At 45.1% G+C, this 16,803-nt stretch overlaps 1 protein-coding gene across 1 annotated transcript in view; it reads left to right on the forward strand.

Moving 5' to 3' along the window:
* The window catches only part of NUDT21 (nudix hydrolase 21), a 21,517-nt gene extending 10,139 nt beyond the window's left edge, over window positions 1-11,378 (forward strand). The window contains exons 6-7 of the mRNA XM_073659086.1: window positions 10,912-11,026; window positions 11,125-11,378. Coding sequence (XP_073515187.1) covers window positions 10,912-11,026; window positions 11,125-11,146 — 137 coding nt within the window. The 3' untranslated portion in view covers window positions 11,147-11,378. The remainder of the gene's footprint in view (window positions 1-10,911; window positions 11,027-11,124) is intronic.
* Window positions 11,379-16,803: the final 5,425 nt, after the last annotated feature.

Here is a 16,803-nt window from a genome sequence, read left to right on the forward strand (position 1 = left end):
GAAGTGCCTTAGCAGTTAGATATGGCAGTTGGACAGGGCAGGAGACAGGTAAGACTTGCAAGACAATTAAACAAACTTGCTTCCAGGTCATCTGTTGTACAAACAGTATTCACCATTTGTATCTGTGCCATTTACGTTCTGGCTGCTACAATCATCCACATTTACCGTTCTCCCACAAATTCGGCACACTTCATCCATATTAACCCCTCTCTCCTCTCCTATGTACAGCTGTCATGCTCTCTTCACAATGTTATACCACACAGATCCATTCATTCCCACCATACAACACAGGAAACACTCTCACAAATCACTCAACCATCTGCTCACTCTCTGTATCTTCCTTCTCTTAGTCGCAGGTGATATTTCTCCTAATCCAGGACCCTCCAGTAATAATAACACTTACCCTTTCCCTCTTACATTCAGAAACCCTGCTAATCTCATTAATATTCCCTGCATATCGTCTGTCTCATTCAACTGTGCCCTTTGGAATGAGCGCTCAGCATGTAATAAACTCTCTTACATCAATGACTTTTTCCTCTCTAATTCCCTCAACCTTCTGGCTCTCACCGAAACCAGTATCCAGCAGTCGGACACCACAGCCGCTGCAGCTCTTTTCTATGGTGGCCTACACTTCTCTCATACTCCGAGACCTGACAACAGATCAGGTGGAGGTGTTGGTCTGCTTCTTTCAACAAAATGTACTTTTCAGGTTATCCACCCCAGTACCCTCCCTTATCTTCCCTTCTCTTGAGGCCCACACAGTCAGACTCTACCGGCCCTTCTCCCTGTGAGTGGCGGTTGTCTATCGCCCTCCAGGTCCCTCCCGTCAGTTCCTGGATCACTTTGCTGCCTGGCTTCCAAATTTTCTATCCTGCGACATCCCCATGATAATCATGGGAGATTTTAACATCTCAATTGGCGATCCTCTTTCCCCATCTGCCGCTCACCTTTTATCACTAACCTCCTCCTTCGGCCGTTCACAGCTTGCTAATTCTCCTACACATGAGGACGGGAACACATTGGACCTGATCTTCTCCCAGCTTTGCTCAGTACATGACTTTACTAACTCCCCTACCACTCTCTGACCATAATCTTCTTTCATTCTCTGTCAAGAATTGTGACTCTACTCAAGACCCCCCCACTTTCCACACTTATAGAAATATACGCGCCATTAACACCCAGAAATTTATGAAAAAGTTGCAATCATCATTGGCCCCAATCTCCTCCCTCTCATGTCCCGACTCTGCATTAAAGCATTATAACTAGTGTTGAGCGATACCTTCCGATATCAGGAAATATCAGATCGGATTGGATCGGACCGATACCCAAAAAGTATCGGCCCGACAAAAAAAAATGACATTGGGTCCCCCCTATTTTAATAGCTAGCAAAGGCTAGGCAGACAGCTGGGGGCTGATATTAATAGCCCAGGAAGGGTGCCATGAATATTGGCCCCCTCCCAGGCTAGAAACACCAGCCGTCAGCCACCCCAGAAATGGCGCATCCATAGGATGCGCCAATTCTGGCACTTAGCCTCGCTCTTCCCACTGCCCTGTAGCGGTGGCAGTGGGGTAATAGGGCTGGGGTTGATGTCAGCTTATAATGCCAGCTGACACATCAAGCCCAGGTTAGTAATGGAGAGGCGTCTATAAGACACCCCCATTACTAACCCCATAGTCAAAGTTAAAAAAAACACAAACACCCAGAATAAAGTCCTTTAATTGAAATAAACACACAATTCTTTATTGTTCTAAATTAAACCATACCTACCATCACGCCCATTCCAGCTGAAGCCAAAGATCTCCTGCAATAAATGAAAAATAATAAAGCATGCTTGCGCTCCTCAGTGTCTGGCTGTGACGGCATCCAGATGAGCCGACAATGAACTCAGCTCACCTCATGCACGTCACTGACAGCGTGGGAGAATTCTCCTGCGCATGCGGTGAGCGTGAGAAACTCGGCTCATCTGGATGCCGTCACAGCCTGACACTGAGGAGCGCAAGCATGCCTGCGCTTCTCAGTGTCTGCGGGATGACAGGCTGGATGGCAGCTTTCGGCTGCGATCCAGCCTGTCATCTCGATGTAGCAGAGCTGGAGCTGTCCTGGGAACCATCGAAAGGTAAGGATGATGTTGGTTTATTATTTTTCTTTTATTGCAGGAGATCGTTGGCTTCAGCTGGAATGGGCGTGATGGTAAGTATGGTTTAATTTAGAACAATAAAGAATTATGTGTTTATTTCAATTAAAGGACTTTATTCTGGGTGTTGTGTTTTTTTTTAAATACTAGAAATTCATGGCGGTCATGTCTAATATTGGCTTGACCCCATGAATTTCGGGCTTAGGGCCAGCTGATAATACCAAGCTGGCCCTAACCCCTTTATTACCCAGTGAGCCACCGCACCAGGGCCCTGGATGAGTTGGGTACAGCGCCAGAAGATGGCGCTTCTATCAACGCACCATTCTCCGGGGTGGCTGCGGACTGCAATTTGCAGGGGGGGCCCCCAGAAAGCTTGGGCGTCCCTGCGCTGCAGATTCCAGCCCCCAGCTGCCTAGTTGTACCTGGCTGGACACAAAAATAGGGTGAAGCCCCACGTATTTTTTTTTTTTTTTTAATTATTTCATGAAATTCATGAAATAATTAAGAAAAAAGGGCTTCCCTATATTGTTGTGTCCAACCAGGTACAAATAGGCAGCTGGTGGTTGGGGGCAGCCCGTTCCTGCCTGCTGTACCTGGCTGGACACAAATATAGTGCGAAGCCCCACGTCAATTTTTTTTTAATTATTTCATGAAATAAAAAAAAAAAAAAAAAAAAAAAAAAGGACTTCCCTATATTGTTGTGTCCGGCCAGGTACAGCAGGCAGGAACGGGCTGCCCCCAACCACCAGCTGCCTATTTGTACCTGGCCGAACACAACAATATAGGGAAGCCCTTTTTTTTAAATTATTTCATGAATTTCATGAAATAATTAAAAAAAAAAATACGTGGGGCTTCGCCTTATTTTTGTGTCCAGCCAGGTACAACTAGGCAGCTGGGGGCTGGAATCCACAGCGCAGGGAGGCCCAAGCTTTCTGCCCCCCGCTGCAAATTGCAGTCCGCAGCCACCCCGGAAAATGGCGCGTTCATAGTAGCGCCATCTTCTGGCGCTGTACCCAACTCATCCAGGGCCCTGGTGCGGTGGCTCACTGGGTAATAAAGGGGTTAGGGCCAGCTTCGTATTATCAGCTGGCCCTAAGCCTGAAATTCATGGGGTCACGCCAATATTAGACATGACTGCCATGAATTTCTAGTAAAGTATTTAAAAAAAGCACAACACCCAGAATATACTGTGTTCCAAATTATTATGCAAATAATATTTTCTCAGATTTTTCCAAATTACCTATATGAATTGCAGTCATTGTAATTTTCCAGTCAAATAACTATTAGAGCACAACTGAAAGGTTTCTGTACAAACTGCCTATGATAACAGTATATTTTTCAAAAAATAAAAAACTCAAACTGCCTCAAAATGCATGTTCCAAATTATTATGCACAGCAGAGTTTTCAACCTTTTCATTTTAATAAAGAACAAAAAAATGGTCATTTTTGAAATTATAAGCATTAGCAGGTTATTACAAAGTGAAATCAAACAGTTTTCAACTCAAAACTTTATTCTAGGTGATGTTACATTTGCACATAGGACCCCTTGTTCGAAAGGAGCTTCTGAACTCTCTCGTCCATTGAATTTGTCAGGTTTTGGATGGTTTCTGCTTCAATTGTTTTGCATGAGGACAGAATACCCTCCCAGAGCTGTTGCTTAGATGTTAACTGCCTCCCGCCATCATAGACACTCCTTTTGATGATGCTCCAGAGGTTCTCAATGGGGTTGAGGTCAGGGGAGCATGGGGGCCACACCATAAGTTTGTCCTCTTTTATGCCCATAGCAGCCAGAGATGCAGATGTGTTATGTGCAGCATGAGACGGGGCATTATCATGCATGAAATGATCTCGATGGTCCAGATGGATGGAGTGGAGGATGGCTGGTTGATGGACACCCCATGCAAACACGGCTACGGCGCTAACAAGGAGGAGGTGGAGTAATGTTTTGGGCTGGAATCATGGGGAGAGATTGTCGGCCCTTTTAGGATCCCTGAAGGGGTAAAGATGAACTCCATAATGTATGTTGAGTTTCTCAAACAGCACTTCCTGCCATGGTTCAAGAAGAAGAACCGTGCATTCCACAGCAAGATCATTTTCATGCATGATAATGCCCCGTCTCATGCTGCACATAATACATCTGCATCTCTGGCTGCTATGGGCATAAAAGGGGACAAACTTATGGTGTGGCACCCATGCTCCCCTGACCTCAACCCCATTGAGAACCTCTGGAGCATCATCAAAAGGAGTGTCTATGATGGCGGGAGGCAGTTCACATCTAAGCAACAGCTCTGGGAGGGTATTCTGTCCTCATGCAAAACAATTGAAGCAGAAACCATCCAAAACCTGACAAATTCAATGGACGAGAGAGTTCAGAAGCTCCTTTCGAACAAGGGGTCCTATGTGCAAATGTAACATCACCTAGAATAAAGTTTTGAGTTGAAAACTGTTTGATTTCAGTTTGTAATAACCTGCTAATGCTTATAATTTCAAAAATGACCATTTTTTTGTTCTTTATTAAAATAAAAAGGTTGAAAACTCTGCTGTGCATAATAATTTGGAACATGCATTTTGAGTGCAGTTTGAGTTTTTTATTTTTTTAAAAATATACTGTTATCATAGGCAGTTTGTACAAAAACCTTTCAATTGTACTCTAATAGTTATTTGACTGGAAAATTACAATGACTGCAATTCATATAGGTAATTTGGGAAAATCTGAGAAAATATTATTTGCATAATAATTTGGAACACAGTGTAAAGTCCTTTAATTGAAATAAACACACAATTCTTTATTGTTCTAAATTAAACCATACTTACCGTCACGCCCATTCCAGCTGAAGCCAACGATCTCCTGCAATAAAAGAAAAATAATAAACCAACATCATCCTTACCTTTCGATGGTTCCCAGGACAGCTCCAGCTCTGCTACATCGAGATGACAGGCTGGATCGCAGCCGAAAGGTGCCATCCAGCCTGTCATGCCGCAGGCAGACACTGAGAAGCGCAGGCATGCTTGCGCTCCTCAGTGTCAGGCTGTGACGGCATCCAGATGAGCCGAGTCTCTCACGCTCACCGCATGCGCAGGAGAATTTTCCCACGCTGTCAGTGACGTGCATGAGGTGAGCTGAGTTCATTGTCGGCTCATCTGGATGCCGTCACAGCCAGACACTGAGGAGCGCAAGCATGCCTGCGCTTCTCAGTGTCTGCAGCATGACAGGCTGGATGGCAGCTTTCTGCTGTGATCCAGCCTGTCATGTGAATGTAGCTGAGCTGAAGCCATCCTGGGAACCATGGAAAGGTAAGGATGATGTTGCTTTATTATTTTACTTTTATTGCAGGAGATCGTTGGCTTCAGCTGGAATGGGCGTGATGGTAAGTATGGTTTAATTTAGAACAAAGAATTGTGTGTTTATTTCAATTAAAGGACTTTATTCTGGGTGTTTGTGTTTTTTTTTAACTTTGACTATGGGGTTAGTAATGGGGGTGTCTTATAGACACCTCTCCATTACTAATCTGGGCTTGATGTCAGCTGGCATTATAAGCTGACATCAACCCCAGCCCTATTACCCCACTGCCACCGCTACAGGGCAGTGGGAAGAGCGAGGCTAAGTGCCAGAATTGGTGCATCCTATGGATGCTCCATTTCTGGGGTGGCTGACGGCTGGTGTTTCTAGCCTGGGAAGGGGCCAATATTCATGGCACCCTTCCTGGGCTATTAATATCAGCCCCCAGCTGTCTGCCTAGCCTTTGCTAGCTATTAAAATAGGGGGGACCCCCACGTCATTTTTTGGGGGTCCCCCATTTTAATAGCTAGTAAAGGCTAGGTATTCAGCTGGGGGCTGATATTAGTAGCCTGGGAAGCTCCGTGGGTATTACCCCCTTCCCAGGCTTCAAACATCTGCCCCAGCCGTCTGCTTAACCTCTGCTAGAGACTAAAATTACAGGGAACCCCACGCCAATTTTTTTTTTTAATAAATCCTTTATTTTAACACTAAATGACAAGTACAGTAATCAACACTATCACTGTACTTCTTATATATGTGACTGACCTGTTTCTCTCTATCTAATCTATGTGTGATGCTCTATTCTTTCTATTCTAAATTGTCGGGTACCGATGCTGAATTGCCGGCCGGCTTTTTTAAAGAGACGGTGCATGAAAACACTTATTTTTTAAAATAAATCCTTTAACACTAAATGACAAGTACTGTAGCCAACACTGTCACTGTACTTCTTATATATGTGACTGACATGTTTCTATCTATCTAATCTATGTGTGAAGCTCTATTCTTTCTGTTCTAAATTGTCGGGTACCGGTATATGCCACTGATGAATTGTCGGCTTTTCATGTTTCACTGTGAGCACTGTTCCCATCGATTTGGGCAACCACTGTAATGCCACAACCACCATGGCTGTGGCATTAACGTCTTAAAAAAATATTAATTCCTGCTATTCCATTTAATTGTAATGTAAGGAAGATAATTTAATGTCAGCGCTTGAGCAGGAGAATTCTCCCACGCTGGGATGGCATTCTGATGACAGGCTGGATCGCAGCTGAGCGCTGCCATCCAGCTTGTCATCCTTCAGAGACACTGCAGAGCGCAGGCATTATGTGAACTTCCGATTCCTGTATTCGATATTGTAAAAGTATCTGAACTCCGATACAGCGAATATCGGTTGATACCCGATATTTCAGTATCGGAATGCTCAACACTAATTATAACGAAATAATGCTATGCACCCTGGATGAAGCCGCACCTTCTACACAAAGAATAATTCGGCATAGACGGCTACAACCCTGGCACACACCTCAAACACGTCTTCTCCAGCAGTGCTCCAGGTGCGCTGAACGGCTGTGGAGAAAATCTAATCTGCCCGAAGATTTCCTCCATTATAAATTCATGCTGAAAACATATATAACTCTGCGCTTCACCTCTCCAAACAAACCTACTTTAACAACTTCATCATCTCACTTTCCAATAATCCTAAACGACTCTTTGACACGTTTCATTCTCTCCTCAATCAAACAGCACAGGCCCCGATCACCGACCTCAGTACTGACGATCTGGCCAATTATTTCAAAGAAAAAATTGACCATATCCGACAGGAAATTTTCTCCCAATCCCCAAACATTTTGCATGCTCTCCCCCACCACATTGTATCTTGCTCACTTTCTGATTTCAAATCAGTCATGGAAGATGAAGTGATCAGGCTCCTTGCATCTTCTCGCCCTACCACCTGCACCAGTGACCCTATTCCCTCACATCTCCTTCAGTCCCTTGCTCCAGCTGTCACCACTTACCTAACTAAAATTTTCAACCTCTCCCTCTCATCTGGTATCTTTCCCTCTTCTTTTAAACACGCCAGCATACATCCATTACTTAAAAAAACATCCCTTGACCAGATCTGCACGGCCAACTACAGACCTGTTTCCAATCTTCCCTTTATCTCTAAACTCCTGGAACGCCTGGTCCATTCCCATCTAATCCGCTATCTCTCAGACAACTCTCTTCTTGACCCTTTACAATCTGGTTTCCGCTCTTTACATTCTACTGAAACTGCTCTCACTAAAGTCTCTAATGATCTACTAACAGCTAAATCTAATGGTCACTATTCCCTGCTGATTCTCCTGGATCTCTCTGCAGCATTCGACACTGGATCACCAGCTCCTCCTCACTATGCTCCGCACTATTGGCCTCAAGGACACTGTTCTCTCCTGGTTCTCCTCCTATCTCTCTGACCGCTCCTTCTCTGTTTCTTTTGCCGGCTCCTCCTCCTCCTCTCTCCTTCCCCTTACTGTCGGGGTTCCTCAAGGATCAGTCCTAGGCCCCCTTCTTTTCTCCTTATACACCGCTCCTATTGGACAAACAATCAGCAGATTCGGTTTTCAGTACCATCTCTATGCTGATGACACCCTATTATACACCTCTGCTCCGGACATCACCCCTGCATTACTACAAAAGACCAGTGATTGTCTTTCTGCTGTGTCTAACATTATGTCCTCCCTCTGTCTAAAACTGAATCTGTCAAAAACTTTACTACTCGTATTTCCTCCCTCCACTAACCTACCTGTGCCCGATATTGCCATTTCTGTTTGTGGCTCAACCATTACTCCCCAGCAACAAGCCCGCTGTCTTGGGGTCATTTTTGATTCAGATCTTTCCTTCACTCCTCACATCAAATCACCCGCTCGTTCATGTCATCTACACCTCAAAAATATCTCAAGAATCAGGACTTTTCTCACCTTTGACTCGGCAAAAACTCTTACTATAACTCTTATTCATTCTCGTCTGGGCTACTGCAACTCTCTACTAATCGGTCTCCCTCTTACTAAACTCTCCCCTCTCCAATCATTCCTTAACGCAGCAGCCAGGATCATATTCCTCGCCAACCGCTACACCGATGCCTCTTCCCTGTGCCAGTCATTGCATTGGTTGCCCATCCAATATAGAGTTCAATTTAAACTTATCACGCTTACCCACAAAGCGCTCCATGCTTCAGCACCGCCATACATCTCCTCTCTTGTCTCAGTCTACCACCCTACACGTGCCCTCCGTTCTGCCAATGACTTAAAACTAAAATCCTCTATAATCCGAAATTCCCACTCCCGTCTCCAAGATTTCTCGCGTGCTGCGCCAATTCTTTGGAATGCATTACCCAGGACAGTTCGATTAATTCCCAATACCCACAGTTTCAAGCGGACCCTAAAAACCCATTTCTTTAGACTGGCGTATCGCCTCCACACACTATCTGTCCATCCCAGTATTCCCCCATATTAAAATCTTCTTCAATCTCAGGTTCATACCAACCATGCGCATATTAGCCTCGGTCAGGACTGTACACATACTGGCTGGCGACCAGTCCATGTATTATTATTTATCCTATTTAGTATATCAAGGCTGCATTATACAATATATGTACATTCTACCTTTTGTGTCTCCCCCATTTCCTCAGACTGTAAGCTTGCGAGCAGGGCCCTCACTCCTTTCAATATGAGTTATGTTTATTCTGTATTGTTTGTTTGTATAAGTACCCCCTAAAATTTGTAAAGTGCTGCAGAATATGTTGGCGCTATAAAAGTTATTATTATTATTATTATACCTATAACAGCAGCGATAGGAGCTAACTCTGATCACTGCTGTTCAACTACTTTAAATGCTGCTATCAGAGGAATTTGAGTGGCGTGACGCGCGTGCCAATAGGTCGCAATGGCAGCCAGAATCCTGCTAAAGGCTCCCATCACTACCATCTTGGTACTGCTGTCTAGCCTCGGGCTGTGCTTCATAGGAGACGTGATTTTTGCAGTATTCTGTCTGTATAATACATTGCAGTATATAAAGCAAGCGATCAAACAAAACAAATTAAAATACAGTGAAAAATAGCAAATTCTGAAAAAAAATCAAATTTGATATTGGCGATTCCATAAAAGTCAAAATATAAAACCACATTTTTTTATTTCTTCCTTTTATTTTTTCATGTCACTAAAACAATAAAAAAAGAAAAATTCTACACGATGAACGCCGTAAAAAACAATGGTGATATTGCATTTAATTTCACATCACTTGGATTTCTCTCTTTTTTTCCATGCATTGTATGGTAAAAATTAATCTCATATGGCTATGTCAACAGGAAAATGAAAACATGATGGCTCTTAGACGAGAAAATGAAAATTGCCTGCATCCTTAAGGGCTTAAAGGGGGATGGCCACTACTGTCCTTAGGATAGGCCATCAATATCTGATCAGTGGGGATGCGACACCCAGCACCCCTGCCAATCAGATGTTAATTTTGCCAGTGGATGTCAGAACACAACAGCGCCATCATTTTTATAGTGGCCACGGCCGGTACTGCAGGTCCAGCAGATCAAATGAATATGGAGTGGATCTGTAGTACCGGCCATGGCCACTATAGTTTTGATGGAGCTGCAGTGTTCTGGCAGCATCCGAGAACTTCCGTCTGGTGCTGGTTAACAGTGGGGGTCCCAGAAGTTGACCCACACCGATCAGATATTGATGGCCTATCCTAAGGATAGTTTAAAAAAAAAAAAGGAATAGTCAACCATTTAAGGAGCCTAATTTTCTGCCTAATGTCTTAGTATAACTCAATAAGCTTAGATGCCCTCTGGTGGTAGCCCGAATAATGACGTCCTATTGCTTTTTCACTGATCAGAGTCCTTCATTTCTGATCTGACTTTTGAAGCTGTTCCAGTAGGGTGACAGGGCCTATATAATCCAAGAGTGGTCTGGAGAGGAGGTGCGCACTGATGTTCAATATCTGGAAAGCAATTATGTGACATTAAAGGGGTATTCTCATCTCCAAGATCCTATCCCAATATGTAGTAGGTGTAATAATAATATTAGCAAATACCGCCAAATAGAAATGTAGTATAGTTATTCTGATTAGCTTACCCCATGTGCAGGACATTGCATTAGCTTATATCCATGGTTATTCATATAGTGACAGTTGTTAGTGGTCGTAACCATGGATACCTAAGCTACTGCAATGCCATGCACATGGGGTAAGCGGCATAGCGAATCAGAAGAACTATACTACATTTCTAATTGGAGGTATTTGTTAATATTATTATTATTAATATTATTATTATTATTACACCTACTACATATTGGGATAGGATCTTGGAGATGGGAATACCCCTTTAAGTCCTTATATTTAGGTTTCTTTAATCCAATCCACTTATGCTTGACCTCACTCACATTTTTGCTTTTATCAGTAAGTAGGATGGGATTTTCTTTTTTTAATATTTCTTTGTATTTTCTCTCTTAGCACTATTTGCAGTTCCGAAAAATTACAAACTTGTTGCTGCCCCTTTGTTTGAACTGTACGACAATGCCCCTGGTTACGGACCCATCATCTCCAGCCTTCCGCAGCTCCTTAGTAGGTAAGCTGGCTGTCTACCTCCATGTAGTGTGTCCATGTATCACTGATGGCGGCAGGAGCTCCATGGCATCGCATATTAATGTCTAATCTCTTCCACAGGTTCAACTTCATTTACAACTGATGGTGGTGAGATCCGGGATCGTGCGGGTGAAGCAGTCTCTGTGAGAACGGCTTTATAATGTGGGGAGCCGAGGCATAATCATTGTTTTTCCTGGCGTCTACCTGACTTGTTGCTGTTACATTAGATAGACTGTGGCGACGTACAGCAGCGAGATGTGTTATTACTATTATTTCTTTTTTTCATGTACCATTTTGTTTTTTTAAACCATTAAACAGATTTTTTTTCCTCCGTCTATCACTCTGTGGCCAAATATGATAAAATCTTCAGGATGTCCAACGTCTCAGGACACATGAGAGAGCTTAATCTTGTATTCCTTTACCTTGCGGTCTGTATAGTTAAATAAGGGATACATGCGTTCATAGGGCTGGCGGAAAACTCTGCTTTACATCCGTGAGGACCCGGCCTCATCAGTTGATCTGATTAAATATGAGGCCCAGCTGTTGGTCCAAGTCCTCTGATCCGAACAAGGACTGCGGAAAACAAGCTTAAGGTCGTATTCACACATCCGTGCATCACAGACTGTGATTTATGGACCGGTTGTGGGTCTTCTGACCCACTTATCAGCCTCATGTATAGCCTGCGGCCGGTCTGTGAATCACAGTCTGTACTCAGACCGCACCAAGAGGCCTTGTGCACATCTGTGGCCAGTTTGTGTTGAGAAATATGGTGGTAGAAATGACGCTCATTGATTCATAAAGAGGGGCGTCTTGTACTCCAGTCTTAACGAGGGGTGTGCTGAAATAAGATGCGTCAAAATCATTAAGAAGCGCACACCACTTAATGAATTTTGCACATCTTATCAGTGGCGTGCGCCTCTGTGTATCTCGTCAAAAATGGACTGGACAAACATGTCTGGGGTAAGATACACCACTTTTCTTTGATGTGACTTGTGGGCGTAATGCCCCGACCCACTCCAGCTTCCCTCCATTTTGGCGAAACTTGCGTTTAGAAGTCACAAAGGGTCCTTTTACACAACTCTGCAAAGTGTTTTCCGACCGGTTTCTGGCTTGAAGGCTCTGATGCGTTGGACCCATTGGTTTTATTTTGGTAGTTTAGAACTCGAAACACATGATCAAGACAAAGGCGAGTTTGAAATGTAAAGCGAGTACCTCCCGATACAGAAGAAGGATTGTAGTGCCACACTTAAGTGGTTGTCCACTACTTTAACATTGGTGGTTTAGAAGATGATGCACCAGAAGTTTGGCTTTATGCCTATTGATGCTTTATCGATCACCCATGACGGCATCACGAGAGAGAGGGGATCTGCCCACCAAGGACCGGAAACCTACAGGCATAAAAGGGTGGCACTTCTCCCACACATCAGTTGGTTTCCTGTCCTTGACTGGTGAACCTCTGAACACAGGCATACCTGAAGATCAGAAGATTTCCCATGCCCGGCCGGTCAGTACTGGCAGCGGTATTCCCTCCTTCGGGCCAGTATGGGGTCTCTGGAAGCGCCACAGTGGGTCCAGGGGGATTTTCATGTTTGTGTGCATACACAGGTGAGCAATATCCCAGGCAGGGTTAGCTAGCTCCGGGTTGCTTGAGAATGAAGAAGTCTATTGACGCATGAGTATACTGCAGCCTGAACGCTCCCAGATGACACGGGTGCTCTGGTGACGCCGGGGCGGGCTCCGATGACGCGGCGGACGGGATGTGCCCTGATGACACCGGGGCGGGCCCCAATGGCGTGGCAGTCGGGGCAAGCCCGGATGTTACGGCTGCTGGGGCGGGCCTCGATCACACAGGGTACCCTGGGGTCGTGTGGCGGGCCCTGGTAATGCAGCTGTTGGGCATTATGGCGCGCTGGGCAGAGGATCCGGTACTAACACCGGAAAAATGAAGCCATGCCCTGCTGACCCGGAACTTCCGGGGGAACCGGTGCCTGGAGGGGCGGGCACATCCCAGCATTTAAAGAAGAGCTCCCTTGTTCGGATTCCCTCCAGGAGAATGAATACAGAGCAGCTGCGCGAGCAGCAGCAACAGTTGGTTGGGAAGCCCCACCAAGAAGCAGAGCGGCATCGACCTGGTGGCGGCCGTGTCGGTAATAGACGGAGTTCTGCTGGCAGTGGCAGATCCAGTCAGATGAGCTCCAGCAGAGTGGACGACTCTTCAGCTCGAGAGGATCGTCCGGCTGAGATGTGTCCTCCCATAAATCCGGTACCTTTTGATTGCTTTACACTGGTAAGTGATCTACTTGAAAGTTCACTTGGTGATGTAGCCTTTCTCCTTCTTTTTTCATTCTGTTGCCAGGGAAAGAAGTGTACAGCAAAGTCAAAGCACAAGGAGGGTGCGCTTTTCAGGAACCTATTGTCCGACTCCTACCCAAAGAGGCTGTGGCAGCCTTACATTGAACAGACTGTGGCGGAGGAGACACCTAACTTTGCCACTGATCTTAGATCAATGATTAGGGAAGAGGTTGGAGAGTCACTTAAAACCCTTTCCCAGGAAGAGGTTCCTAGGGGGAAATAGTAAGAAAGCTAACTTGCAGTCCCCAGATTCAGACATATCGGGAGCGTCAGAAAGCGATATTGACTCTTCTGTATCCTCCTCATCAGCCTCCTCCTTCTTGGACAATAACACAGGCCGTCTATGTTTCCCTGTAGAACAGACAGGCTAATAAAGGGTGTAAGGAATACAATGGAGTCAGTTGAGTCCAGACCAGAAAATTCGGTTCAGGACATTATGGTCGGAGGTTTGGACGAAAAAAGGCATAGGTTTTTCCCCTTGAATGATTAGATTCGCGCCTTAATACAAAGGGAATGGAAGAGACGCGAAAAGAGAGGCTTTCTCCCCCATCATTCAAAAGAAGATATCCCTTTGATGAGCCTTCCTCATTGAACTGGGACAAAGCCCCAAAATTAGAAGCAGCAGTGGCAAAGGCGTCTAGAAGGTCCTCTCTCCCCTTTGAGGCATGGGAAATTTAAAAGACCCCCTGTATAAAAAAGCAGATACCTTTTTAAAAGGTACATGGGAGATATCAGCAGGAGCCCTAAAACCGGCAGTAGCTGCTACATGCACAGCCAGATCCCTAATGGCCTGGTTAGACTGTCTAGAAACCCAGTTAAAGGATGAATCAGCCAGGGACAGCATCCTGACTACCATCCCGCTTCTGCAAGAAGCTGCAGCCTTTTTATCAGACGCCTCAGCGGACTCTGTCCGTTTAGCAGCAAAATCTGCAACCCTCTCAAATGCGGCCCACAGGGCCTTATGGTTGAAGTTCTGGCCAGGTGGCCGTAGGGTTAGCGACATTAAGGTCCTTTTCTGAATTCCACCATTAACCCGGTTTCTGGAACACAGAGTAATTTTGAAACGGGATCCTTCCTACTTACCAAAAGTAGCATCTCAATTTCATAGGGCACAGGAGATAGTTCTTCCCTCTTTCTGCAACCCTCTCAAATGCGGCCCGCAGGGCCTTATGGTTGAAGTTCTGGCCAGGTGACATTCAGGCTAGAACTAAGCTGTGCGCCATCCCATGTGAGAGCGAGTACCTGTTTGGCCCAGTCCTAGATGAACTGTTGGAGAAGGCTAGAGACGCCAAGAAAAGATTTCCTACCCTGTCCATTCCAGGCTACAAACGTTTCTTCAGAAAAAGAAGGTCCACCAGAAGAAAACCGTCCAGAGATCAGGACAAATGGGAGGACCAAAAGAGGAAAGGTAGAGGTTTTATGTTTGGAACCTTCTCCCAGGACTCCAAAAAGCCAGGCCAATGACTGCCGGCCCAGGTGGGAGGGAGGCTTTTATCATTCGTCCCGGCCTGGGAAAATATATCAGGGAGTGACTGGATTCTTGGCCTAATAAGATCTAGGCTAAAAATGGAATTCCACTCATTCGCACTGGAAAGATTTATGATAACCCCCTCTCGGTCTTTACTGGCAGAGCAACAGGCCCTGTAAGAAGAGATCTCGGAGCTTGTGCAGAAAGCGGTTCTTTTGGAGGTGCCCATATTAGAAAGAGGCAAGAGGTTTTACTCCCCTCTCTTCCTGATTAAAATAAAACAGATACCTCCTTTAGAACAATAATAAATTTGAAAGGCCTTAATAAATTCTTAAGGGTCCGTCCCTTTAAAATCGAATCTGTGAGATCGACAATAAAATTGCTTTTACCACAGTACTTCATGGTGGTGTTAGATCTTAAGGACAACTACTACCATGTACCCATACATGTTGATCACTAACAGTTCCTTAGGGTGGCGGTGGCCATTAAGGGGGTAATCAAACACTTCCAGTTTAGAGCCCTTCCCTTTGGTCTAGCTGTTGGCCCTCGAATATTCACTAAAGTGATAGCAGAGGTTATGGCCCACATCCGGGAAAAAGATATATTGATTATCCCGTATTTGGATGATTTTTTAATACTGAGTAATTCGGCCCAACAATACACTACCCATCTGGAATGGCTGATGGCCACTCAAGAGCGTCTAGGCTGGTTGTTAAACCTTAACTCTAGGTTAGAACCCCTAAAGTTACAGGAATTTCTGGGACTTATGCTAGACGCAGAGGCGCAGGATTGCTGTCTCCCAGATAATAAAATAGAGAACATCTGTAATCAGGTGTTAAGAGCACGACAATTACCCTCTATGTCCCTTCTAGGTTCAATAACATCCTGCAGGCCTGTGGGCCCAAAAACACACAAGAGCCTTACAGTGGGACATGTTAGAGAATGACATTTCCCTTAGGGGGCACGTGGAGGGTAGGATGACTTTGTCCCTGACACCAATACAGTCCTTCTCTGGGTGGCTGAACATCGCTAATCAATCCAGAGAGTGAACAATATATCTCAGGTGGTTACCACATATGCAAGCCCTTGGGGATGGGGAGCCCATCTGGGAGAGTTGGTAGTCCAGGGGGCTTGGTCAAACAAAGAGGTAAAATTTTCTTCAAACCTGAAAGAATTGTTGGTCGTTGAATTGGCAGTAAGAAGACTCCTCATATCCTTACAGGGTCATCATGTAAGGATTCTGTCCGACAACCAGGTGACAGTGGCCTATATAAACCACCAAGGGGGAACACGTTCCAGACCCGCCATGGAGATGACAAAGCGTTTATTCCAACTAGCGGAAGATCATCTCCTATCTCTGAAATCTCTGCACATAAGAGGAAAGGAATGTCAGAGCAGACTATTTAAGCTGCAATCCTCTCAAGCAATGAGAGTGGGTGTTAGATCAGGTGATCTTCAACCAGATAGTGCACATGTAGGGCTGTCCAGATATAGATCTCTTTGCCATCAGAATAAACAGAAAAGTAGAAAGGTTCTGTTCACTCAATCCCAGGGAGGAGCCCCAAGGAGTAGATGCCTTTCTGCTTCAATGGAAATTCAGCTTAGCGTACACCTTCCCTCCAATAGCTCTGATAATGATGATAGGAAATTCAGGGAAGATGCAGAAAGGATCAGCCTAATTGCCCCATTTTGGCTGAAACAACCATCATTTTCTTGGTTGAGGACAATGTCTGTCACCAACCCGTGGGTCCAATCTACCATCCTCAAGTAACCAATCTGCACATGACGGCGTGGAATTTGAGAGGGCACTATTGAATGGGCGAAAAACCTTTCCCTATCTGGTCTGCACCCTACTCCAGAGTTGGAGGGTATCCACAATCAGAATTTATGCCAGGACATGGAGAAAATTCCTATCCTTCTCAGGATCAAAGGTGGAGAAG

The sequence above is a fragment of the Phyllobates terribilis genome, unplaced genomic scaffold, assembly GCF_046119375.1.
Source record: "Phyllobates terribilis strain yellow unplaced genomic scaffold, ASM4611937v1 Scaffold_13__5_contigs__length_258822181, whole genome shotgun sequence".
Taxonomy (NCBI): domain Eukaryota; kingdom Metazoa; phylum Chordata; class Amphibia; order Anura; family Dendrobatidae; genus Phyllobates; species Phyllobates terribilis.